Genomic DNA, 27191 nt, shown 5'->3' with positions numbered 1-27191 from the left:
TTCCCTCCTATTACCGTTCCCTCTCTCCCCCTTCCTCCTATTACCGTTCCCTCTCTCCCCTTCCTCCTATTACCGTTCCCTCTCTCCCCCTTCCCTCCTATTACCGTTCCCTCTCTCCCCCTTCCCTCCTATTACCGTTCCCTCTCTCCCCATCCTCCTATTACCGTTCCCTCTCTCCCCCTTCCCTCCTATTACCGTTCCCTCTCTCCCCCTTCCCTCCTATTACCGTTCCCTCTCTCCCCTTCCTCCTATTACCGTTCCCTCTCTCCCCCTTCCCTCCTATTACCGTTCCCTCTCTCCCCATCCTCCTATTACCATTCCCTCTCTCCCCCTTCCCTCCTATTACCGTTCCCTCTCTCCCCTTCCCTCCTATTACCGTTCCCTCTCTCCCCCATCCCTCCTATTACCGTTCCCTCTCCCCCTTCCCTCCTATTACCGTTCCCTCTCTCCCCCTTCCCTCCTATTACCGTTCTCTCTCTCCCCATCCTCCTATTACCGTTCCCTCTCTCCCCCTTCCCTCCTATTACCGTTCCCTCTCTCCCCTTCCCTCCTATTACCGTTCCCTCTCTCCCCCTTCCCTCCTATTACCGTTCCCTCTCTCCCCCTTCCCTCCTATTACCGTTCCCTCTCTCCCCCTTCCCTCCTATTACCGTTCCCTCTCTCCCCCTTCCCTCCTATTACCGTTCCCTCTCTCCCCCTTCCCTCATATTACCGTTCCCTCTCTCCCCCTTCCCTCCTATTACCGTTCCCTCTCCCCCATCCTCCTATTACCGTTCCCTCTCTCCCCCTTCCCTCCTATTACCGTTCCCTCTCTCCCCATCCTCCTATTACCGTTCCCTCTCCCCCTTCCCTCCTATTACCGTTCCCTCTCTCCCCCTTCCCTCCTATTACCGTTCCCTCTCTCCCCCTTCCCTCCTATTACCGTTCCCTCTCTCCCCCTTCCCTCATATTACCGTTCCCTCTCTCCCCCTTCCCTCCTATTACCGTTCCCTCTCCCCCATCCTCCTATTACCGTTCCCTCTCTCCCCCTTCCCTCCTATTACCGTTCCCTCTCTCCCCATCCTCCTATTACCGTTCCCTCTCTCCCCATCCTCCTATTACCGTTCCCTCTCCCCCATCCTCCTATTACCGTTCCCTCTCTCCCCCTTCCCTCCTATTACCATTCCCTCTCTCCCGATCCTCCTATTACCGTTCCCTCTCTCCCCATCCTCCTATTACCGTTCCCTCTCTCCCCCATCCCTCCTATTACCATTCCCTCTCTCCCCCTTCCTCCTATTACCGTTCCCTCTCTCCCCCTTCCCTCCTATTACCGTTCCCTCTCTCCCCCATCCCTCCTATTACCGTTCCCTCTCTCCCCCTTCCATCCTATTACCGTTCCCTCTCTCCCCATCCTCCTATTACCGTTTCCTCTCTCCCCTTCCCTCCTATTACCGTTCCCTCTCTCCCCCTTCCATCCTATTACCGTTCCCTCTCCCCCTTCCCTCCTATTACCGTTCCCTCTCTCCCCATCCTCCTATTACCGTTCCCTCTCTCCCCATCCTCCTATTACCGTTTCCTCTCTCCCCTTCCCTCCTATTACCGTTCCCTCTCTCCCCCTTCCATCCTATTACCGTTCCCTCTCCCCCTTCCCTCCTATTACCGTTCCCTCTCTCCCCCTTCCCTCCTATTACCGTTCCCTCTCTCCCCATCCTCCTATTACCGTTCCCTCTCCCCCTTCCCTCCTATTACTGTTCCCTCTCTCCCCCTTCCCTCCTATTACCGTTCCCTCTCTCCCCATCCTCCTATTACCGTTCCCTCTCTCCCCCATCCCTCCTATTACCATTCCCTCTCTCCCCCTTCCCTCCTATTACCATTCCCTCTCTCCCCATCCTCCTATTACCGTTCCCTCTCTCCCCATCCTCCTATTACCGTTCCCTCTCTCCCCCTTCCCTCCTATTACCGTTCCCTCTCTCCCCATCCTCCTATTACCGTTCCCCCTCTCCCCCGTCCTCCCATTACCATTCCCCCTCTCCCCCTTCACTCCTATTACCGTTCCCTCTCTCCCCCATCCCTCCTATTACCATTCCCTCTCTCCCCATCCTCCTATTACCGTTCCCTCTCTCCCCATCCTTCCTATTACAGTTCCCTCTCTCCCCATCCTCCTATTACCATTCCCTCTCTCCCCATCCTCCTATTACCGTTCCCTCTCTCCCCATCCTCCTATTACCGTTCCCTCTCTCCCCCTTCCATCCTATTACCGTTCCCTCTCTCCCCATCCCTCCTATTACCGTTCCCTCTCTCCCCATCCTCCGATTACCGTTCCCTCTCTCCCCCTTCCATCCTATTACCGTTCCCTCTCCCCCTTCCCTCCTATTACCGTTCCCTCTCTCCCCATCCTCCTATTACCGTTCCCTCTCTCCCCATCCTCCTATTACCGTTCCCTCTCTCCCCCTTCCATCCTATTACCGTTCCCTCACTCCCCCTTCCCTCCTATTACCATTCCCTCTCTCCCCCTTCCCTCCTATTACCATTCCCTCTCTCCCCCTTCCCTCCTATTACCGTTCCCTCTCTCCCTGTTACGGAGACAGCTATCCTGTGTATGTATCCTGTGTGTGTGTTTCTTGTCTCTCCTTCTGTCCTTCTCCCCTCACAGGTGACAATCATCATTCCCCCAATCAGTCACTAATCAGTCCCCAAACAGAAGACACCTGCTCATCTTCCCTCACCCAATCACAGCCCCTTTCCCTTGGTTTAAATCCCAGTCAGTTGTTTTCTCCCCGAGATCAATCTTTGTGTTCATTCTCTCTCTATCTCTCGCTCTCTCTCTGTGTCCCCATCTCTCTCTTTCTGTATTGATCTGTATTTTGTATTGCAACTACATGTCACTTTGTCCATCCCACCTGTGAGTATTGTTTTGTTGTTTGACTGTTTGTTTGTTTGGTGGGAAAAGGGGGTACCAAGACAAGTCGCCCATGGGCATACATTACCCGTAGGAATACTTTGTCTAAGTACCCTAGTTAAAACTGGGCGGACCACCCACTGTATTTTTGGTTAGTTAGCTAGCTGTTATTGAAATAGGCTAGTCTAGTTTAGGGGTGTTTTGGATTATTGTTTCTTTGCTTGGGTCCAGCTCAGCGCCTTTTCTCACTACCCGATTACCATGGGGTTAAAATAAACCCTGAGTGTTTGACGGTAGATTTCAGTTGTCTGTGGTTTTTGTTTTCACTGTTACTTTTCTCCATTATAATTTGCAGGAGTTATGTTACGGGTCTCGAATCCATCCCCCCTAGACTGCAAGGCCAAAAGGGATTCGTAACACGCCCCATCCCTCCTATTACTGTTCCCTCTCTCCCCCTTCCCTCCTATTACCATTCCCTCTCTCCCCCTTCCCTCCTATTAACGTTCCCTCTCTCCCCCTTCCCTCCTATTACCGTTCCCTCTCTCCCCCTTCCCTCCTATTACCGTTCCCTCTCTCCCCCTTCCCTCCTATTACCGTTCCCTCTCTCCCCCTTCCCTCCTATTACCGTTCCCTCTCTCCCCCTTCCCTCCTATTACTGTTCCCTCTCTCCCCTTCCTCCTATTACCGTTCCCTCTCTCCCCCTTCCATCCTATTACCGTTCCCTCTCTCCCCCTTCCTCCTATTACCATTCCCTCTCTCCCCCTTCCATCCTATTACCGTTCCCTTTCTCCCCCATCCTCCAATTACCGTTCCCTCTCTCCCCCATCCCTCCTATTACCGTTCCCTCTCTCCCCCTTCCCTCCTATTACCGTTCCCTCTCTCCCCTTCCCTCCTATTACCGTTCCCTCTCTCCCCCTTCCCTCCTATTACCATTCCCTCTCTCCCCCTTCCCTCCTATTACCGTTCCCTCTCTCCCCTTCCCTCCTATTATGTTCCCTCTCTCCCCCATCCCTCCTATTACCGTTCCCTCTCTCCCCTTCCCTCCTATTATGTTCCCTCTCTCTCCCATCCCTCCTATTACCGTTCCCCCTCTTGCTTGGAGTTTGCAAAAAGGTGCCTAAAACAATATTCTCTGGTGTGATGAAACCAAGATTAAACTCTTTGGCCTGAATGCCAAGCGTCATGTCTGGAGGAAACCAGGCACCGCTCATCACCTGGCTAATACCATCCCTACGGTGAAACCTGGTTGTGGCAGCATCACGCTGTGGCGATGTTGTTCAGTGGCAGGGACTGGGAGACTAGTCAGGATTAAGGGAAAGATGAACGGAACTAAGTACAGAGAGATCCTTGATGAAAACCTGCTCCAGAGCGCTCAGGACCTCAGACTGGGGCAAAGGTTTACATCCAACAGGAGAGTGACCCTGAGCACACAGCCAAGTCAACGCAGGAGTGGCTTCAGGACAAGTCTCTGAATGTCCTTGAGTGGCCTAGCCAGAGCCCGGACTTGAACCCGATCAAACATCTCTGGAGAGACCTGAAAATAGCTGTGCAGCGAAGCTCCTCATCCAACCTTATCAAACTTGAGAGGATCTGCAGAGAAGAATGGGAGAAACTCCCCAAATACAGGTGTGCCAAGCTTGTATGATCATACCCAAGAAGACTCTAGGCTGTAATCACTGCCAAAGGTGTTTCAACAAAGTACTGAGTAAAAGGTCTGAATACTTATGTAAATATGATATTTCAGTTTTTTATTTTTATTACATTTGCAACAATTTCTAAAAACGTGTTTTTGCTTTGTCATTATAGGGTATTGTGTGTAGATTGATGGGGGTAAAAAAGATTTCATACATTTTAGAAGAAGGCTGTAACGTAACAAAATGTGGAAAAAGTGAAGGGGTCTGAATACTTTCCAAATGCACTGTATATCTCAGTAAAGGAAAGATTGGGGGAATCAGGGTCAGGGAGAGATACGCGCCCGGGTTAGCCCCCACAGTTGAAACTTGTCCCCCCTTAGTTTTAGTTTTATGTCCCTATACAAAAATAGCAAAAAAGTTCAAATGTTTGAGTGACAGATTGGCGCAAAATCTGTATCTCCTCTGCGCTTTATCGGCACCATGGACAGAGAGCCTGCCAGAGTGATAAGGGGAAAGCCACTGGGTGGTTAGGTATGACTCCTCTGGGTTTCCATAAAAATCATGAAAAACCCTGCTCATCTGTGGTAGGCTACGTGAATAACGTGGTAGGCTACGTGAATGATGTGATACACCTCCGCCTGTTATATTTTGATTTATAAGGTCGGGGTCACAGGTGAAGCTGCTTCGCTCAACTCTGCCTCACACCCCACCACTACAGAGTTTAGTTAGCTTCTTAACTAGCTGTAAAAGGTCTTAGTTATTAGCCTATTTAGCTCTAACCAGCTAATCTGCCACAATGTATATCAGAAATCAAATCACCGAGGCCACCACCAAGCCCAGCAGCGATGATGCTGCCGAGCTCCAGCTAGCACCAAGTGCAGAGCCTACCAACCCTTCCACAAGCACCGCCAGGATAATGGCTCCACAGCCACTTCCACCTCCGACTGTTCCTGACATGTTTTGGAACAGAGGAGCCAGCCCAGACTAGCCTATTGAATCCTACCCATGTTTTGGAACAGAGGAGCCAGCCCAGACTAGCCTATTGAATCCTACCCATGTTTTGGAACAGAGGAGCCAGCCCAGACTAGCCTATTGAATCCTACCCATGTTTTGGAACAGAGGAGCCAGCCCAGACTAGCCTATTGAATCCTACCCATGTTTTGGAACAGAGGAGCCAGCCCAGACTAGCCTATTGAATCCTACCCATGTTTTGGAACAGAGGAGCCAGCCCAGACTAGCCTATTGAATCCTACCCATGTTTTGGAACAGAGGAGCCAGCCCAGACTAGCCTATTGAATCCTACCCATGTTTTGGAACAGAGGAGCCAGCCCAGACTAGCCTATTGAATCCTACCCATGTTTTGGAACAGAGGAGCCAGCCCAGACTAGCCTATTGAAGCCTACCCATGTTTTGGAACAGAGGAGCCAGCCCAGACTAGCCTATTGAATCCTACCGTTGCTGCAGGTTTTCTGTCCAGAAACCTTCATTTAATAGCAACTGGTTCATAGGAAGAGAGTGGCTGGAGGGTCTCTGCATTTTAACTTTTATGTTTATAGTGGTATAGCGTGATATAAGCAGAATTCAATATAATTCCAATGCAAGAACCCAAATGACGCCCCTGGGTATAGCTACATATCGATATGTTTCATCATAGAAATAGATAGTCTATATTCTGTTTTTATGGTAGCCCATTGCTTGGTTGTAAATGGAACTGTACGTATTGGAAACATGTTTACAGTAGGCAGGCATTGATTAAATGATTACGTGGGTGGGTTGAATTCGATCCACAGAAGTGTATTGTGCCATATCGCAATGTGTTGCTGAATTTATGAGCTGCATGATTTTCCATGTTTGAAGCGTAAATAGGCTAAATATAGATTGTGTCATGCCTTTATCGATCTGATATTTAGATTGTAGGCCTATAGTACACCTACCGCTAGTTTGTTCTGTTCACATTCATTCACATAGGCTGTTTGGAATAGGTGAATTACCCTATCTATCTTGTAGCCTATATTCATTGTCAAATGGCCTTGCTTTAGTGGCAACCTGTCACTTCAAAAGCACTCAATGGTCTTGGAGTCGTTGCATTTGAACTTTATGTTTATTGTGGTATAGCGTGATATAAGCAGAATTCCAACGCAGGAATCCCCCAAAATTGTGCAACCTCACTGATTTCAACAGCCCCCACTTTAGCCTGGAGGGATACTTCTCTGAAGCAATGCTTTTCAATCCTGGTTCAAGACACCCATAAGGTGTGCTGTCTATTCTTCTATCCCTGCACAATACATCTGCTATCAAGTACTCATCACGTTCTTCTATCCCTGCACAATACATCTGCTATCAAGTACTCATCATGTCCTTGGTGAACTGAATTAGGCTTGTGTTATTATAGCAAACAAATAACGTTTTGCAATGGAAAATTAAAACATGTTTCTTATTGGACAAGTTTAGATAGTACGTCCCTGTTTCACACTGTTCCCTGCACACCCTGTGGGTCACCCATAACACCCTGTGGGTCACCAGAACCCATAACACCCTGTGGGTCACCCATAACACCCTGTGGGTCACCAGAACCCATAACACCCTGTGGGTCACCCATAACACCCTGTGGGTCACCCATAACACCCTGTGGGTCACCCATAACACCCTGTGGGTCACCAGAACCCATAACACCCTGTGGGTCACCCATAACACCCTGTGGGTCACCCATAACACCCTGTGGGTCACCAGAACCCATAACACCTATCGGAACTGCTCTAAAAAAGATTGACATTGAAAAGTGAACCTTAATGCGTTGACAATAAGGGAGCAGCGATGCAGAAAGACAAACACAGAAAGGCGAACCGCAGGAGGCTGTTTCCACTTACTCCCCATAATCCTGCACAGGCTCTCAGAAACATGGGTGTGATGTTGGTTCAGACAAAATAGCAATGAATATATTTGAATAATACATATTCAAATGAAAAGAATGTGAATTTGAGATTAACTAGAAAACAGGGAGAGGACAGGGAATCCAAACACACATTCAAGCAAGTGCATGCCTGCCTACCTACCAGGGCACTTAAGAAAGCGCACACACACATACACATAGAGGCAGACAGACAGACAGACAGACAGACAGACAGACAGACAGACAGACAGACAGACAGACAGACAGACAGACAGACAGACAGACAGACAGACAGACAGACAGACAGACAGACAGACAGACACACAGACAGACAGACACACAGACACACAGACACACAGACACACAGACAAGCAATGGCTCTAGAGCCATCAAGTCTGGGGGCTGTCAAAACAATACAGTGTCAGGGTGGACGGGTGGTTTCTTACCTTCGATGGCGAAGGGCTTGCCCACAGTGAGCAGCTTGCAGTCTGCATCGATGGACACCTCGTAGTCCAGCAGGGCCTTGTCCATGATGAAGGCATCAAGCTGAGGGGGATCTACCCTTCAACACACAGGGAGAAGGGGTTATACACGTCCAAATCACCACACACCAAACAGGCCACGTCCCAATCACCACACACCAAACAGGCCACGTCCTAATCACCACACACCAAACAGGCCAAATCATAAAACACCAAACAGGCCACGTCCCAATCACCACACACCAAACAGGCCACGTCCCAATCACCACACACCAAACAGGCCAAATCATAAAACACCAAACAGGCCACGTCCCAATCACCACACACCAAACAGGCCAAATCACAACACAACAAATAGGCCACGTCCCAATCACAACACAACAAATAGGCCACGTCCCAATCACCACACACCAAACAGGCCACGTCCAAATCACCACACACCAACTAGGCCATGTTCCAATCACAACACACCAACTAGGCCACGTCCCAATCACAACACACCAACTAGGCCACATCCTAATCATTGCAAACCACAAACAAAACAGGTGAAGTTTGAAATTGACCATGTCTCAATCCTATGCACTACACATCAAAAAGGCTATGTCCTCCCTCATTCCAGATTCAGCACATGGCTCTCGTCACCATCATGTTTATACTTCATGTCTCAGTGTAAATGGGGGGCTCAGAATCAGTCCTCCAGGGAAATTGGACAGAAGGAGAAGGGTAAAGCAAAGCCATTAGATATACGTTTTATTGTCACATATTAATCGCCTGTCTGACCAAACAAAACCGGAATGAATGCAGACAGAGTACAGTGCCAAAATCAGGCACTCAACTTCCATTATGATGCTGACTCCTGACTAGGCACATCAGCTGAACCAGAGAGGATTATGGGTCATGGGAACTATCATAATGGAGGTTCAAGATGTCAAAACTGCACATTATCAAATGTGTCAGCTTTGGAGTCCTCTGACTTCAGATTCAATTGTAAGGAGGGGATGACCTCTTGGGTAAGAAATCAACAGTGGATATTACTAGCAATTTTCGCTTTGGCTGTTTAATCAAACCATCCATCAAACCATCCACTTAGAAGAGTGGACTCTTATTCCAGAAGGAATAAACTTGTCACGTCTACTCCCGCTCCCCCTCTCTGGCGCTCAATGTCGCCGGTTTACTAACCACTGGTCCTGGCAACCCATCATTATTCACACCTGGCAACCGTCATTACGCACACCGCTTCAGGTAGTATTGTTTATGTTTTCCTTGTTACACGCTGCTCATGTTTTGTATTCCTTCCATGGTTGTTTTCATTAAAATCACACTACACTTGCTTCCAGACTCCCTGGGTCTACGTTACTGTCACGCTCTGACCTAGGAGAGCTGTGTTTTGTCTGTTTAGCTAGGCCAGGGTGTGATAGGTGGGTGGGCATTCTATGTTTTGTGTTCTATGTTTTGGCCGGGTATGGTTTCCAATCAGAGGCAGGTGTCTATCGTTGTCTCTGATTGGAAGCCATACTTAGGCAGCCTGTTTTTCCTTTGTTTTTTTGTGGGTAGTTGTTTTCCGTTTAGTTGTAAGTACCCAACGGAACTGTCTGCTGTAATTTTTTGTTTAATTTGTAAAGTGTTCATTTCTTTCATTAAACTCAAGATGAACATATTCCACGCTGCACCTTGGTCTACTCATTTTGACGCCTGTGACAGTTATAGAATACTACCTCGAAAAAAATATATATACAGTGGGGCAAAAAAGTATTTAGTCAGCCACCAATTGTGCAAGTTCTCCCACTTAAAAAGATGAGAGAGGCCTGTATTTTCATCATAGGTACATGTCAACTATGACAGACAAAATGAGAAAAAAAATTCCAGAAAATCACATTGTAGGATTTTTAATGAATTTATTTGCAAATTATGGTGGAAAATAAGTATTTGGTCACCTACAAACAAGCAAGATTTCTGGCTCTCACAGACCTGTAACTTCTTCTTTAAGAGGCTCCTCTGTCCTCCACTCGTTACCTGTATTAATGGCACCTGTTTGAACTTGTTATCAGTATAAAAGACACCTGTCCACAACCTCAAACAGTCACACTCCAAACTCCACTATGGCCAAGACCAAAGAGCTGTCAAAGGACACCAGAAACAAAATTGTAGACCTGCACCAGGCTGGGAAGACTGAATCTGCAATAGGTAAGCAGCTTGGTTTGAAGAAATCAACTGTGGGAGCAGTTATTAGGAAATGGAAGACATACAAGACCACTGATAATCTCCCTCGATCTGGGGCTCCACGCAAGATCTCACCCCGTGGGGTCAAAATGATCACAAGAACGGTGAGCAAGAATCCCAGAACCACACGGGGGGACCTAGTGAATGACCTGCAGAGAGCTGGGACCAAAGTAACAAAGCCTACCATCAGTAACACACTACGCCGCCAGGGACTCAAATCCTGCAGTGCCAGACGTGTCCCCCTGCTTAAGCCAATACATGTCCAGGCCCGTCTGAAGTTTGCTAGAGAGCATTTGGATGATCCAGAAGAGGATTGGGAGAATGTCATATGGTCAGATGAAACCAAAATAGAACTTTTTGGTAAAAACTCAACTCGTCGTGTTTGGAGGACAAAGAATGCTGAGTTGCATCCAAAGAACACCATACCTACTGTGAAGCATGGGGGTGGAAACATCATGCTTTGGGGCTGTTTTTCTGCAAAGGGACCAGGACGACTGATCCGTGTAAAGGAAAGAATGAATGGGGCCATGTATCGTGAGATTTTGAGTGAAAACCTCCTTCCATCAGCAAGGGCATTGAAGATGAAACGTGGCTGGGTCTTTCAGCATGACAATGATCCCAAACACACCGCCCGGGCAACAAAGGAGTGGCTTCGTAAGAAGCATTTCAAGGTCCTGGAGTGGCCTAGCCAGTCTCCAGATCTCAACCCCATAGAAAATCTTTGGAGGGAGTTGAAAGTCTGTGTTGCCCAGCGACAGCCCCAAAACATCACTGCTCTAGAGGAGATCTGCATGGAGGAATGGGCCAAAATACCAGCAACAGTGTGTGAAAACCTTGTGAAGACTTACAGAAAACGTTTGACCTGTGTCATTGCCAACAAAGGGTATATAACAAAGTATTGAGATAAACTTTTGTTATTGACCAAATACTTATTTTCCACCATAATTTGCAAATAAATTCATTAAAAATCCTACAATGTGATTTTCTGGATTTTTTTTTCTCATTTTGTCTGTCATAGTTGAAGTGTACCTATGATGAAAATTACAGGCCTCTCTCATCTTTTTAAGTGGGAGAACTTGCACAATTGGTGGCTGACTAAATACTTTTTTGCCCCACTGTATATGGCAGACTGTTGGCGAACAAGGACACCTACTCCACCAACACCACAATCAGCTGGCACAACTGCGTGCGCCAACGGATGAGGTCCTTCGCATCCTCCACCACCTCGACACCACACGAGAGTATTCACTTTCAAATAGCAGAGCCCTCTATCATGAGTCATCCCAGCGAACCAGTCTCCCAGCCTACCCAGCAGCCTACCCAGCAATCTGCCCAGGTCAGCGATGCCCAACTGCCCCTCCCGGGAAGATAGGATGGGACTCCATCCAAAAGCCGTGGCTTCCTACTCCAGTGCTACCTCTATTTCGCTCATCAGACGGGAGCCCCCACCAGGAGAGGTCCAACGTTGCCACGGTCATTTCCCTGCTGACCGGGTGGGTGTTTGTGTTTGCTACGGCCGTCTGGGAGAGAGGAGAGGAGGAGCTGGTTTCCTATCAGGGGCTCATAGCTCTGTTCAGGGCAGTCTTTGACCATCCCCCGGATGGCAAAGAAGGAGGTGAGCAACTACTCCAACTCTGGCAGGGTGCCCAGACTGCTGCGGAGTACGCCCTCACCTTCCAGACCGTGGCAGCCCCCAGTGGATGGAATGAGCCGGCATTCCACACCCTATTCTGAAGAGGACTGCGCAAGGATGTACAAACGGAGTTGGCTTGTCGGGACGACAAACTTTCCCTGGACGTGCTCATCGCGATGGCCATCCGTCTGGACAACCTTCTTCGGGAGCGTCGGTGGTCCCCTATTCCCCTATTTTGCTGGCTGGCTGTCCCTCAGGTGTTGCCTCTACGGCTCTAGTGGACTCCGGTGCCGCAGGGAATTTCATCGACTAGGCCCTTGTCTCCTCCCTCAACATCACCGTGTACCTGCTCTCCTCTTCTTGTTTGGTCTGAGCCCTGGATAAATGACAGTGGGGACCCAGCACTATTACGCACGTCACAGCACCCTCAAAGCCTTCCCTTTCTCATCACCTCTGCACAAAGTCATCCTCGGCCTCCCGTGGCTTCAACTTCATAAACCCACCATCTCCTGGTCTAAGATGAGAATCATCGCCTAAGGACCAGGATGTCGGAGGAACTGCTTTCCCACACCCTGTGGTTCAACGTCGGTGGAGGGTCCTGTGAGTGCCCTTTAGCTCATCAATCGTTCCTCCCGTATCGTTGGCCCAGTGTTGTGGGAAGTAGATGTGGACATCTGCCTAGCTCTAGAGAGGGAACCCGCTCCAACCACCTGCCCTCCAGAGCGCATCTACGTCCCTGCGGAGGTGAGAGATCAGCTGTTGACCTGGGCACACACATCCCTCGCCGCTGGATATCCAGGTATCACCCGCACCATCCAATCCCTTTCTGATAAATACTGGTGTCCCACTTTGGCACAGGACGTCGCCCACTATGTCAACTCATGTTCAGTATGTACTCAATCCAAAACTCCCCTTCACGTTCCAGCAGGGAAACTACTTCCCCTTCCCGTCACATCTGTCCATAGATTTTGTCACTGTTCTCCCCTCCTCTGATGGTTTCACCACCATTTTAGTGGTTGTGGACAGATTCTCTAAATCCTGCTGTTTTGTCCCTCTTTCTGGTTTTCCTACCACTCTCCAGGTCTCTGAGGCACTGTTCCAGCAGGTCTTCCGGCACTATGGCCTTTCGAAGGACATCGTCTCCAACCGTGGCCCCCAATTCATGTCACAGGTATGTAAAACCTTCATGGAGAAGCTGGGGATCACTTCCGGATACCGGCCTCAGTCTAACGGGCAGATGGAGATGATGAACCAGGAGCTAGGGAGCTTCCTGAGGAGTCACTGCCAGGACCGGCAGGGAGAGTGGGCCCGATTCCTTCCCTGGGCGGATTACACCCAGAATTCATTGCATCACTCCTCCACCGGGCTGACTCCCTTCCAGTGTGTTCTGGGTTATCAGCCGGCCCTGGCTCTATGGACCCCGAGCCAGACCAAAGCTCCTGCGGTGGACGAGTGGTTCAGGCACGCAGAAGAAGTTTGGAACGATGCCTACGTGAGGCTACAGCGTGCCGTCCGCCACCAGAAGAAGCAGGCGGATCGCCACTTCAGTGAGGCTCCCGTGTTTCATCCTGGTGATTGCATCTGGCTCTCCACCAGGAACCTCCCAGTCCGCCTGCCCTGTAAGAAACTGAGCCCCCGGTTTGTGGGGCCGTTCAAGGTTCTCCGGAGGGTCAACAAGGTGACATATAGATTACAGCTCCCCACTAACTACCGAATCTCACCCTCTTTTCATGTCTCCCTCTTCAGGCCAGTGGTTCCTGGTCCCCTGGCTGAAGCCGCCTCCCACGACACCCTTCCGCCTCCCATGGATATCGAAGGAGGTCCCGCCTATGCCGTCAGATCGCTCCTAGACTCCTGACATCGTGGGGTCGGCTCCAGTACCTGGTGGACTGGGAGGGGTATGGTCCAGAGGAGCAGTGTTGGGTTCTGGTGGACGACATTCTAGATCCCAACATCATCCGAGATTTCCACCTTCCCCATCCAGACCGGCCCGCTCCTCTCCCTCGGGGCCGCCCCCTTGGCTGGCGTCATCCTACGGCTGGAGCCGCGAGTCAGGGAGGTACTGTCACGTCTACTCCCCCTCTCCGGCGCTCGACATTACCGGTTTACTGACCACCGGTTCTGGCAACCCATCATTACGCACACTTGGCAACCCTCATTACGCACACCTGCGCCTCATGAGACACACCTGGACTTGATCACTACCCTGATTACAATCTTTGTTTTCTAAGTTATTTTGTAACACAATATGCAAACATGTCTATGTGGCTACTGGCTAACCTTGTCAAAATATCTTACAAAACTAAGATAAAATAGAAGGATCCACAGTCTACACAATCACAAGCTTAAATGACAGTTGTCTTCTCTCTCTTGGTCTAAATTGAACTATAACCCTTCTTCTTCCACCTGAGGTTCAACTTTGCAGTCTTGTGTCTCTAGAGAGTCAGACAACACGCGTAGAGAGACAGATGGTTTGTGTTTGCTCCCTTTCCCATTTGATCTTGTTTTGAAGCAATACCACTGGCCTCTCAACAAACACTTCTCCCAGAGGAAGACAGAGCTGACAGATACTTTCTCTATCTACTCTGTGCTCGACTTGATCCACCTCTGGCCAAATAACTTAAATAACACTTATAAAAACCCATGGATACAATCAAACATAGGTTAATGTGCCTTTAAATAGTATTTCTATGGATGTAGCTCAAAGGTGCCATGGACAATCCTACTCTAGGAGTGATACTGCAGGTGCAGGCTTTTTGTCCCAGCTCCACTCGAACACACCTGATTCTACAAAGCAGCTGCTCATTAGGACCTTGATTAGCTGAATCGGGTATGTGAGTGTAGGGCTGGAACAAAAGCTTGCAGACCCTGTAGCTCTCCAGAAGTAGGGTTGTGATCTCTTACTTGAGGGTGGACACTCCATCGGGTGTGGTGGGCTCATTGTAGCGCCTCATGTACTCGTGCATCTCTGGGAAACTCTTCTTCATGTACTCCTCAGCGCTGCTCTCCCTCACCGTGCCAAACCGGAAACCATGGGATGGGTGGTGGAGCTGGGGTGGAAGGGAGGAAGGCAGAGGGGGAAGGGATGAAGGGAGAGGAGGCAGGGAGGGAGAGAGAGGGAAGATTAGAGAGATAGAGGGTGAAGGAGCAAGAGATTGTGGCGGGAGAGAAGAGTTAATAATGAAAACAAATACTCACCTTGGCGTCGTGGATCCCCGAGAGCTCTTCGAAGGTCTTCTCGCCGACCATGACGGCGGCCAGGTTGGCTGTGTAGCTGGACAGCACCAGCAGGCAGAAGATGGCCCACAGGTTCATCAGAAACCGACCCGTCCAGCACTTGGGCGTCTTGCTGGAGACCGTGCGGCCAAACAGAATGGCGTAGCACAGGTTGAGCGCAGACGAGTAGGAGAAGACACGCAGGCGGTTGCGTCCGTGTGGCGTCATGCCAAATGGGCTCTTCCACTCATAGAGGGTGAGGAAGAGGGCGGTGATATGCAGTGCCACGAAGATGCCCACCCACATAGACCAGTGCAGGGGCCACATGAAGGCGCCGATGGGCGCCGCCGTGTCCTTGCTGCGCACCAGGATGCCCAGCGAGGTGGAGAAGAAGGGCGAGGTGAAGTCGATGACACGGCTGCGTACTGAGTTAATGCTGAATGAGGTGACGGCCATGTCGGCCACGCCATTGAGCAGGTCACCCACCAGCCCACTCCAGCGGCCGCTTTTCGATGCACCGTACTTCCCGTCGCCCACGATGTACAGGTCGTACTCGAAGCGCATGTCCTCTGACATTTTCTCCAGCAGGTCTATGCAGTATCCGTAACAACACTTGCCGTAGTCCGTGGGCAGGAAGGTAGAGTTGCCCGTGGCACGCTCACTGAAGTAGCGCTCCAGCATGTCTGAGCTGTTTGTCCCTGCGTCCAGGCAGTACTGTCCTGCCGGACAGTTCCCGTCCTCATCCACCTCCCGCGTGAATACGAAGGGGTGCTCCACTAGGGTGACTACCCGCACCCGGCTGCCTGCCACAGGACTGCCGGCTCGCCACCGGCCCCCGCCCCGCCCCCCATGGCCTTCCCCCCGGCCATGGCCCTTGCCATTGTGCCCTTGCCACAGGCCCTGGTCCTCCACCTCCAGGCGGCCCCCCTCCCAGCTGCCCACTGTCACCCAGGTGGGCTGGCCCACCACGTCCCGCTGCAGGCTCCAGATGTGGAATCGCTGAGAGGTGAGAACTCGGGATAGGTTCCTCTGCACCGACACTGGCCCCGTCAGCCCTGAGAACGACGTGTTGGACAGGAACCTATAAGTCAGAGGAGATCACATTAGATTACAGGACTTCAATACCCTTCAGGCTATTTAGTGCATGCATTTGGGCCCCAAGATATTGCATTTCCTATAGATGATTTCTATGGTGTGGTGGCAGGGGGAGGGGCACACGGACTTCTGGCCACAGGGATAGTGAGTCAGACTGTACAGTATCAAACTCACTTCAGGAAATGCACAGTGAACATACACTTCTGCCTGTGATCTGACTGTAACCACCTACACCTCTTCTCTCCACACCTGACCTGCAGCACAATCCAGACAGGCACCTTAGCTACTGTAGCACAACATGTCAAAAGCAGGATTGGCATCTATTGAAGCCAAACTAATCCGTCCTGCACCTGCAGCAAGGCCAACAGTGTATACCATCACCGCCCTGATTGACAGCTAGTCATTTCCCCATGGCTAGGATTGGCTATCTTTCTGGCTGACACCTTTTTGGCCTCATCACAGACTCTGAACGCCAGGCTCTGCTTAGTTGAGCGAGTGAGTAGTTAATTTCCATGTGAAAACCTGCCCCAGTTCATACATTTCTGCCTCGGATCCATGGTGAAATGCTAGCCCCTAGCGGTTAGCCCTTCAATGAATTACGGCATGGTGGTTTAGCTTAGCGCCAGCGGTTAGCTTAGCGAAGGGGTCACTTCAGGAAATACAGATCCAGCCAATCCCATTGGCTGAGGGTAGCTGTGACAGTCATGTTGTGTCAGGATGAATGTGTGCAGCCATCAATAACTGAGATGACGCCATGTGATCGCCGCTGAACTTCTTTCATCGAAAATTAAAAGGTAATTTGTCTCCAAACCTTTTAGATCATTAATTTCTCCCTGTCTCAGCCTATATCCCCCCTCCTCCCCTCTTTCTCCTCAACCCCACACGAGTTAAAGGAGCTGGAGGCTATTACATCATTACATTGAAAGGCTATGTGTTCCTCTTTAACAGTAGGCACAGGTTGCAATTACTTAAAAGCATCCCCCTCCCCCACCTCAACCTCTGGGTTTCTATCTACCGCTCTCATCAACCCTCATGCATTTCTCTCATGATCCATTCCTTCCTCCCCTGAAGCCCTCTTCTCTCTCTAATAGTTGCTTTGTTATGTAGCTGTAATTATGTGTCTAGGTGACATTATGATTATCATGGAGTTGTTCTTGAGCAAAACGCTGTTATCTCGACATCGTCGATCTTTACTAGGCACCCAGTCAATCCCATTAGTTAGATTGCCCTCTTAAATGACTTGATAGAACTGAATATAGTTTTATTATAGTTATAACGGGGTGCTTTCCAAAGTGTTGTAATCCTTCTCCTCTGCGTTGAAGTCCCAGGCAACAAACACTTCTCCTGAAACGAAGTGCTAACTGCTTACTGCTCAAAATGACTTGCCTCTTTCGGCCAATTAATAAATACAACATGGTGCTCTAGCATTCCAGACCCACAAGCTATTGCATCATTTCTGCTGTATAGTTTTTTCCAACATGATATAGCTGAGCCTAGTTACAATTGGTCCAATTGAAGCTCATTCTATTGTGTTTTTGTGCTGAGACGCTGGCTGCATGGCTAGGTTGCGCAGCTGTTGTTACTCTGGTTTGTGGCAGATACAGCAGTTGTAAAGCTGTGTGCTGCTGTCGCTCTGCACTGCTCTGAGCCACGCAGAAACAGAAAGGACTGTGGGCTCTTTTGATAAGGGAGCCTGGCTGCCTGGCTGCCCTGTTGGAGAGGCAACTGACTGGAACTCATGAATAAAGCTTAAAACTCTTCCCTCCTCCACTTCATGTTTGTATTCCAGCTGGGTGCGTGCGTGCGCATGTGCGTGTGTGTTTGAAAGAGAGAGAGAGTCTGTCTGTCTGTCTGTCTGTCTGTCTGTCTGTCTGTCTGTCTGTCTGTCTGTCTGTCTGTCTGTCTGTGTGTGTGTCTGTGTGTGTGTGTGTGTGTGTGTGTGTGTGTGTGTGTGTGTGTGTGTGTGTACGCGTGTGTGCGTTCGTGTGTGCGTGTGTGTGTGAGAGAGAGTCTGTGTACGTATGTGTACAAACACACTCCAGCCTCTCTCCAAACACTGGAGGCTGCATCTATCATTGTGTTTAGAGGAGCTGCTCTGTGGTTAGGGGTGACGAACAGTCTGACCTCAGCAAGAGATAGGCCTATTTGCAGTCTCCTGCGAACACTGACACTGGGAGAGAATCACTACTTAACTGTCTACAGCACTTAACGAACCAATCCGTTATAATAACATGGACCTGAAAACACTATTCAGACACAACTTGGCTAAAAGGAGATGCAACAGAATGCAATACAACAGTGTGTGTGTGTGTGTGTGTGTGTGTGTGTGTGTGTGTGTGTGTGTGTGTGTGTGTGTGTGTGTGTGTGTGTGTGTGTGTGTGTGTGTGTGTGGGCACGGGTATGCATGTATGTACACTGAGTACATTAAACATTAAGAACACTTGCTCTTTCCATGACAGACTGACCAGATGAATCCAGATGAAAGCTATGATCCCTTATTGATGTCACTTGTTAAAAATCCACTTCAATCAGTGTAAATTAAGGGGATTGTTAAGCCTAAACATAATTAAGACATGGATTGTGTGTGCGCCATTCAGAGGGTAAATGGAAAAGACAAAATATTTAAGTGCCTTTGAAGGGGGTATGGTAGTAGGTTTGTGTCAAGAACTGCAACGCTGCTGGGTTTTTCAAGCTCAACAGTTTCCTGTGTGTAACAAGAATGGTCCACCACACAAAGGACATCCAACCAACTTGACACAACTGTATGAAGTGTTGGAGTCAACTCAATATTAGGAAGGTATTCGTAATGTAACAGCACTTACAGTTGACCGGGGCAGCACTAGCAGGGCAGAAATTTGACGAAATGACTTGTTGGAAAGGTGGCATCCTATGACGGTGCCACGTTGAAAGTCACTGAGATCTTCAGTACGGGCCATTCTACTGACAATGTTTGTCTATGGAGATTGCATGGCGGTGGACTCGATTTTATACACCTGTCAGCAACGGGTGTTGCTAAAATAGCCGAATCCACTAATTTGAAAGAATTTCCACATACTTTTGTATGTATCTATGCCTTCAGAAAATATTCACACCCCTTGACTTTTTCCACATTATGTTGTGTTACAAAATGGGATTAAAATTGATTTAATTGTAATTTTTTGTCAACGATCTACACAAAATGCTAACATTTGTAAAACATTAATGAAAAATAAAACACTAATATATCTTGATTAGTTAAGTATTCAACCCCCTGAGTCAATACATGTTAGAATCATCTTTGGCAGCGATTACAGCTGTGAGTCTTTCTGGGTAAGTCTCTAAGAGCTTTCCACACCTGGACTAAGCTAAATTTGCACATTATTATTTTCCAAATTGTTCAAGCTCTGTCAAATTGGTTGTTGATCACTGCTAGACGGTCATTTTCAGGTCTTGCCATAGATTTTCAAGCAGATTTAAGTCAAAACTGTAATTCGGCAACATTCCCTGTTGTCTTGGTAAGCAACTCCAATGTATATTTGGCCTTGTGTTAGGTTATTGTCATGCTGAAAGGTGAATTTGTCTCCCAGTGCCTGTTGGAAAGCAGACTGAACAAGGTTTTTCCTCTAGGATTTTGCCTGTGCTTAGCTGTATTCCGTTTCTTTTTAACCTAGAAAACTGCCTAGTCCTTGCTGATGACAAGCATACCCATTACATGATGCAGCCACCATCATGCTTGAAAATACGAAGAGTGGTACTCAGTAATGTGTTATATTGGATTTGCCCCAAACGTAACACTTTGTACTCAAGACAAAAAGTACATTTCTTTTTCACATTTTTTGCAGTTTTACTTTAGTACTTTATTTCAAACAGGATGCATGTTTTGGAATATTTGTATTCTGTACAGGCTTCCTTCTTTTAACTATGTCATGTTCTGTAGGTTAGTATTGTGGAGTAACTACAATGTTGTTGAATCATACTCAGTTTTCTCCTATCACAGCCATTAAACTCTAACTGTTTTAAAGTCACCATTGGCCTCATGGTGAAATCCCTGAGCGGTTTCCTTCCTCTCCGGCAACTGAGTTAGGAAGGACGTCTGTATCTTTGTAGTGACTGGGTGTTTTTTTTTTACCCGTCTACCAAGAGGTGCTCTTCTTTGCGAGACATTGAAAAACCTACCTGGTGTTTGTGGTTAAATCTGTGTTTGAAATTCACTGCTCTACTGAGGGACCTTACAGATAATTGTATGTGTGGGGTACAGAGATGAGGTAGTCATTCCAAAATAATGTGGTGTCTCCCATCTCCCATCATGTGGTGTCTCCCATCTCCCATCTCCCATCATTATCCCCCGTGTATTTATTCCCACGGGGGGGCCAGTACAATTCGCATGAAATTGTACTGGCATGAAATGCATGAAATGAAATGAAATGTATGCATTCACTACTGTAAGTCGCTCTGGATAAGAGCGTCTGCTAAATGACTAAAATGTAATGTAAATGTTAAACACTATTATTCCACACAGTGTCCATGCAACTTTTGTATGTGACTTGTTAAGCAACATTTTATTCCTGAACTTATTTAGGCTTGCCATAACAAAGGGGTTGAATACTTATTGACTCAAGACATTTCAGCTTTTCATTTGTAATTGATTTGTAAAACATTCTAAAAACATAATTCCACTTTGACATTATGGGGTATTGTGTGTAGGCCAGTAACACCAACTCAACATTTTGTCCATTTAAATTCAGGATGTAAATATGGAAAAGGGGTGAAAAGATTGAAGGGGTGAAAAGATTTTTGCCAATCTTTATCAAGGGTGCCAATAATGTTGGATCTGACTGTGTGTATGTGTGTAAGCTATTCTTTTAAACCTCCAGAGACTTTGTGAGTTAAAGGTTCAAAGTAAACCAGCCTTACCTGGCGAGGTACTGTCCGGAGGAGGGCACCTCGTGCTTGTTGGGTTTGTCGTAGCAGTTGACCATGTTCTGGATGAGCGCCAGGTCTGGGCGCACCACTGTGGCCGCCGACACTGCCCGGCCTACCAGCTGGAGTGCGTCGCGGATGTAGAAGTCCAGTGGCTTGCGCTCCACTTCACCGTAGGCCAGCAGACCCAGGGGCAGGCCGATGGAGTGCAGGGCGTCGGGGCTCAGTGGGTAGCCCAGCACCCAGTGCACCGTGGGCAGCGTCAGCCCCAAGTCCTGGGCGCTCTGCAGCACCGCCGCCGCACACTCTGGGTCGCCCCCAAACAGCAGCACCGCGGCCGGCGGTGGGATCTGACTTGGGCCTTGGCCCCGGAAGTGTTCTGAAAGGAAGTCCTGGATTTGGGATTCTGCTGGGCCAGCACGGGTGAGGTTGAGGAGGGCGCGGAGTTGCCAACGGGTGGCGCCACAGCCCAGGTGGCTCTGGAGGTCCAGTAGTTCCAGCAGGCCATCCTCCTCCCAACCCTGGCACAGCACGGCCATGCCCTCCTGCCAGCCGCTCCGCTGGAGGACGGCCAGCAGCAGCTCCGACAGGCCCGACGGGGGGATCCGAGTAACCATCTGTAGGTGGAAGCGGTTCTGGGAGGAGAGAGAGAGAAAGAATCAGAAACCGTGTCAGATCCAAAGAAAAGGACTGGAGCATGAGTCTCACAATTGCTATAATCAAACATAGCATTGCTCACCCTTTGTAAATCACAACTTTGTTGGAATATGACATAGTGGTTACATTTGGCACAGCAATCTACATATGGCCTTCACAATCTCTTCAGTATTGTTAGATTCTGGGTTAAACTTGGAACATTGTTATACTCAGAAGTATAGTATCTAAGGAGTGAAAGAGACTAGTTTTTACAACAGAAGTTAATGGTTATCTGTAGGAGCCAGATGGCTTTGGAATGTGTGGACAGGAGGAAGTCACAGGATTGCTATAGGGGATATGGATGGACATCTGTGGGTTAGGCAAATGAGGGGTTGAGGTCAGGCCAGATCCTCTTATTAAGGGAGAAATGATGGTTTATTACCCTATTACCCTCTTCCTGCCGAACCATAATAGATGTAAGGATTGGAGAGGAGGAGGAGGGCCTAAATTGGAGTATATATACTTGTGGTGGTGGAAACATGTTTTGTCTGAATGCAGCTGTATTGACCCTTTGGGTAGAATAAACTTGTTTAAGATTTCATAATGTCCGTTGTGTTTTTACTCTGAGAATTAGAACAGTATGAAATGTGGTTATTACGTTGTGAAGCATGTAGGACTTATAAAGGCATTATGAATCATTCATTTCCAAAAATGTACAAAGAAAAAGTCAGAACCAAAATAAATGACTGAGTAACATAGACCCAAAAGCCTAAAGGCTTTTCTTTTTGAAACACTGAGAGAATGCAACTCTACTCACTGATTGAAATTCAAACACACTCTGTATGTTAAAGGATGGAGAAAAGTGGTTATCTTTTCAACTGGTTATCTTTTAAATCCCTTTTTTTCATGAAACAAAAACTGTGGTGAGCTTCAAGCTTATGCTCTCCCTAGCCACTCTTTGACTCAAAAAGCAATATCACCGGATAAGAGGGACGATTTCAAACCACCTGTTTCAAAGGCCTTGGTTTGATTACCACTACATACCCATTCAAAATTGGGGTGCCCGTTTCCGTAACCCTCCCTGACACGTTGCTAATTCGCTTCGCTGCAGAAAACAGACAGGAGAGATGGAAGCACAAATTGCAATTCATGCTCTATGTCGGGTTCCCCCTTGTGTGTGTGTGTCTCTATGTGTGTTAGTGTTTGCCTCTCTGACTCCTGCAACCTCAAACAGCCGCTGGGACAGGTGCATCAGAGTAGAAGTTGAAAGGTGAATGTTTGATACATGTGTGTTTGCAGGCAGCAGCCATTAACCATTTCAATGACGCTCATCAAAAGTTGCAGTATTCTTCTGCTCCAGATAAAGAGATCAAAGCTTGGTTTCTCCTGGGACTCAGGGAGAATGAGCTTTGTAGTGTGGCACCCAGTGAGTCAGCTCCTCCCTGGGCATAGAGGAAGAATAGACTGATGTTGCCGCCTAGACCAGAGGTTGGAAACCCCCTAGACTGACCAGAATTAACAAAAAGGTCATAATGCGTTTATAGTTCACTTCGAAGTGTACTGTGACCCTTTTGTAATGTGCTAAAGCTCACAATAACTGCTCACTATCAACAGATGGCATGGTGTCAGTGAGTCGAGCTTGACAATGACTTACACATGGCACATAAGCAAAAGTCCTGTCATCAAAGTATCTTACTTCATATGAATACTCATACTGTAAGTAGCTTTTGTGCCAGTTTTCGGTAAAGTCAGATTTTCACTCCATGCGATGTGGACATACAGTATCTACTTCAAATACCTTGTGCCCCTGCACATTGATCTGGTACTCCCTGTATATAGCTCCACTCTTGTGTATTCTATTCCTCTTGTGTTACTATTTTTCTTTTTAGAATAATTTTTTAACTCTGCATTGTTGGAAAGGGCTCATAAGCAAGCATTTCATTGGTAAAGTCTACACCAGTTGTATTAGGCACGTGACAAATTAAATTTTATTTGACCCCTCATACATCAAGTCCATCACCAGTTCAATGAAAACCTTCAATAACATCTCACTGAGACGACAGGAGTATATTGTGTGTGAGTTATTCCTGTCTCGCAAAGCAGTATCAAAATAGAATTCAACAGTTCACATCATATAGGAACATACATTCGAAGTCGGAAGTTTACATACACTTTGGTTGGAGTCATTAAAACTCGTTTTTCAACCGCTCCACAAATTTCTTGTTAACAAACTATAATTTTGGCAAGTCAGTTAGGACATCTACTTTGTGCATGACACAAGTAATTTTTCCAACAATTGTTTACAGACAGATTATTTCACTTATAATTCACTGTATCACAATTTCAGTGGGTCAGAAGTTTACATACACTAAATTGACTGTGCCTTTAAACAGCTTTGAAAATTCCAGAAAATGATGTCATGGCTTTAGAAGCTTCTGATAGGCTGATTGACATCATTTCAGTCAATTGGAGGTGTACCTGTGGATGTATTTCAAGGCCTACCTTCAAACTCAGTGCCTCTTTGCTTGACATAGAAGAAGTCATTTAGCAGACGCATCATTGGAAAATCAAAAGAAATCAAACAAGACCTCCACAAGTCTGGTTCATCCTTGGGAGCAATTTCCAAATGCCTGAAGGAACCACATTCATCTGTACAAACAATAGTACGCAAGTCTAAACACCATGGGACCACGCAGTCGTCATACCACTCAGGAAGGAGACACTTTCTGTCTCCTAGAGATGAACGTACTTTGGTGCGAAAAGTGCAAATCAATCCCAGAACAACAGCAAATGACCTTGTGAAGATGCTGGAGGAAACAGGTACAAAAGTATCTATATCCACAGTAAAACGAGTCCTATATCGACATAACCTGAAAGGCCGCTCAGCAAGGAAGAAGCCACTGCTCCAAAACCACCATAAAAAAGCCAGACTACGGTTTGCAACTCTACATGGGGACAAAGATTGTACTTTCTGGAGAAATGTCCTCTGGTCTGATGAAACAAAAATAGACCCGTTTGGCCATAATGACAGTCGCTATGTTTGGAGGAAAAAGGGGGAGGCTTGCTAGCCGAAGATCACCATCCCAACCGTGAAGCATGGGGGTGGCAGCATCATGTTGTGGGGGTGCTTTGCTGCAGGAGGGACTGGTGCACTTCACAAAATAGATGGCATCATGAGGAGAGAAAATTATGTTGATATATTGAAGCAACATCTCAAGACATCAGTCAGGAAGTTAAAGCTTGGTCGCAAATGGGTCTTCCAAACAGACAATGACCCCAAGCATACTTCCAAAGTTGTGGAAAAATGGCTTAAGGACAACAAAGTCAAGGTATTGGAGTGGCCATCACAAAGCCCTGACCTCAATCCTTTAGAAAATTTGTGGGCAGAACTGAAAAGGCGTGTTCGAGCAGGGAGGCCTACAAACCTGACTCAGTTACACCAGCTCTGTCAGGAGGAATGGGCCAGAATTCACCCAACTTATTGTGGGAAGCTTGTGGAAGGCTACCCGAAACGTTTGACCCAAGTTAAACAATTTAAAGGCAATGCTACCAAATACTAATTGAGTGTATGTAAACTTCTGACCCACTGGGAATGTGATGAAAGAAAGAAAAGCTGAAATAAATCATTCTCTCTACTATTATTCTGACATTTCACATTCTTAAAATAAAGTGGTGATCCTAAATGACCTAAGACAGGGAATTTTTACTAGGATTAAATGTCAGGAGTTGTGGAAAAACTGAGTTTAAATGTATTTTGCTAATGTGTATGTAAACTTCCGACTTCAACTGTATGTAGGATCTTAATTTGATCAACTTGTTGCAGGAGATCTTTCATGCAATGCAGGAAATGTAAAACTTGTAGTGCATTTTTTGTGTATTTGATGTTTAAAAAGGCTTCTTAAATTGTTTAATTTCCACTTCGAATTTTCAGACTTGATTTTTTTCTTACGAAAAATCAATCAACCCCTACAAAAAAATCCATTAATTATAATCCACATAATAATTCACATTTCCTATTGCTGCAAGATTATTTTCCTGCTATAGAAAACTGGCTCAAATTAAGATCCTACGTATTCTTAGAGGTCAATAAGTGCCTATAGAAGGTCTACACCCTACATTTTGTTATGTTACAAAATGGGATTAAAAATTATTTAGTTGTATTTTTTTTGTCTACACAAAAATACTCTGTAATGTCAAAGTGGAAGAAAATTTGTAACATCATTTTTTTATTTATTAATACAAAATATACCTTGATTACATAAGTTTTCACCCCCCCGAGTCAATGCATGTTAGAAACACCGTTGGCAGCTATTACAGCTGTGTCTTCTTGGATAAGTCTCAGTGCTTTGCACACCTGTATTGTGCAATATTTGCCCAATATTCTTTTCAAAATTAGTCAAGCTCTGTCAAGGTGTTGGGGATCATGGCTACACAGCAATTTTCTAGTCTTGCCATAGATTTTTGAACAGATATATGTCAAAACTGTATCTTGGCCACTGAGGAACATTCACTGTGGTAAGCAACTCCTGGGTAGATTTGGCTTGGTGATGTAGGTTATAAAAATATGTATCATCAGGAATAAGGTTTTGAAGTGTCTAGGAGATATAAGAAAGCTCAGGATTTTTATTTGTTTATTTTTTTTTACATATATTTAACCCCGTATTTTTGTTGGCACAAAACTACCTCCATACTTCCATTAATTTGTGTGGGTTACCTTCAGACGAGTACCGTGGGGCTTGTGTGGAACAGAGAACACCATCGTGTTCATGAGTCTCATCTTTCCATAGAGTGGTCATATTAGTTAGAAGGCCAAACCGTTCGAACGCTACAGACGTTTTTGTGAGAATACCGATTTTCAGGATGTCTTGTGCTCTGACAAACAGTGCAGATGTGTAAGGGTGACATAGGTGGATGTGGTGGATTGAGACACAGCCCATGCAAACAAAGATATCTCAAGCTTAAACTGACAGATTTTGATGGGGATTTTTTCATTATGTTCAATAGATTGATGCATGGGTGCATCAATAGACTCTTAAGGATTAAAAATATTTTCAATGTCTGATTAGTTATAGTTACTCATCTACCAATCACTGCCCTTCTATATGAAGCTTTCGAAAAGCTCTCTGGTCTTTGTACTTGGATCTGTGCTTGAAATTGAATACTTGACTGAAGGACCTTACAGATGTTTTATGTATGGGGGACAGAGGAAGGATTAGTCATTCAAAAATCATGTCAAGCACTATTATTTCCCACAGAGTGAGTCCATATAACTTATTATGTGATGTATTAAGCCACATTTTACATCTGAACTAATTTAGGCTTGCTTAAACAAAGGGTTGAATACTTATGCAACTATTATATTTTAGTTATTTAATTTGTATTCATTTGTAAAAATGTGTAGAATTTACTTTTCACTTTCACATTATGCACTATTTTGTGTAGATCAATGGCAAACAATTACAATCACATCTATTTCAATCCCACTTTGTAACGAAACAATGTGAAAAAATGTCAAAGGGGTGTAAACCTTCTGTAGGCACTGTAACTAATGACTCCAGTAACCTGAGGGAGGACAAAGGGACAAGGACATTATCTGATAGTCTGTTTG

General features: G+C 46.9%; 1 protein-coding gene across 1 annotated transcript in view; it reads right to left on the bottom strand.

The window, feature by feature from the left end:
- The window catches only part of LOC145850256 (glutamate receptor ionotropic, NMDA 3A), a 41245-nt gene extending 14903 nt beyond the window's left edge, over positions 1 to 26342 (bottom strand). The window contains exons 1-5 of the mRNA XM_082962393.1: positions 26298 to 26342; positions 20942 to 21582; positions 14936 to 16034; positions 14642 to 14787; positions 7849 to 7964 (exon numbers count right to left, since the gene is read on the bottom strand). Of these exons, the coding sequence (XP_082818519.1) occupies positions 7849 to 7964; positions 14642 to 14787; positions 14936 to 16034; positions 20942 to 21582; positions 26298 to 26342 (2047 nt within the window). The remainder of the gene's footprint in view (positions 1 to 7848; positions 7965 to 14641; positions 14788 to 14935; positions 16035 to 20941; positions 21583 to 26297) is intronic.
- Positions 26343 to 27191: the final 849 nt, after the last annotated feature.

The sequence above is a fragment of the Salmo salar genome, chromosome 16, assembly GCF_965601325.2.
Source record: "Salmo salar chromosome 16, fSalSal1, whole genome shotgun sequence".
Classification (NCBI taxonomy): domain Eukaryota; kingdom Metazoa; phylum Chordata; class Actinopteri; order Salmoniformes; family Salmonidae; genus Salmo; species Salmo salar.
Note: the sequence above shows the minus strand (reverse complement) of the source record. Positions and strands in the feature narration are given on the sequence as shown.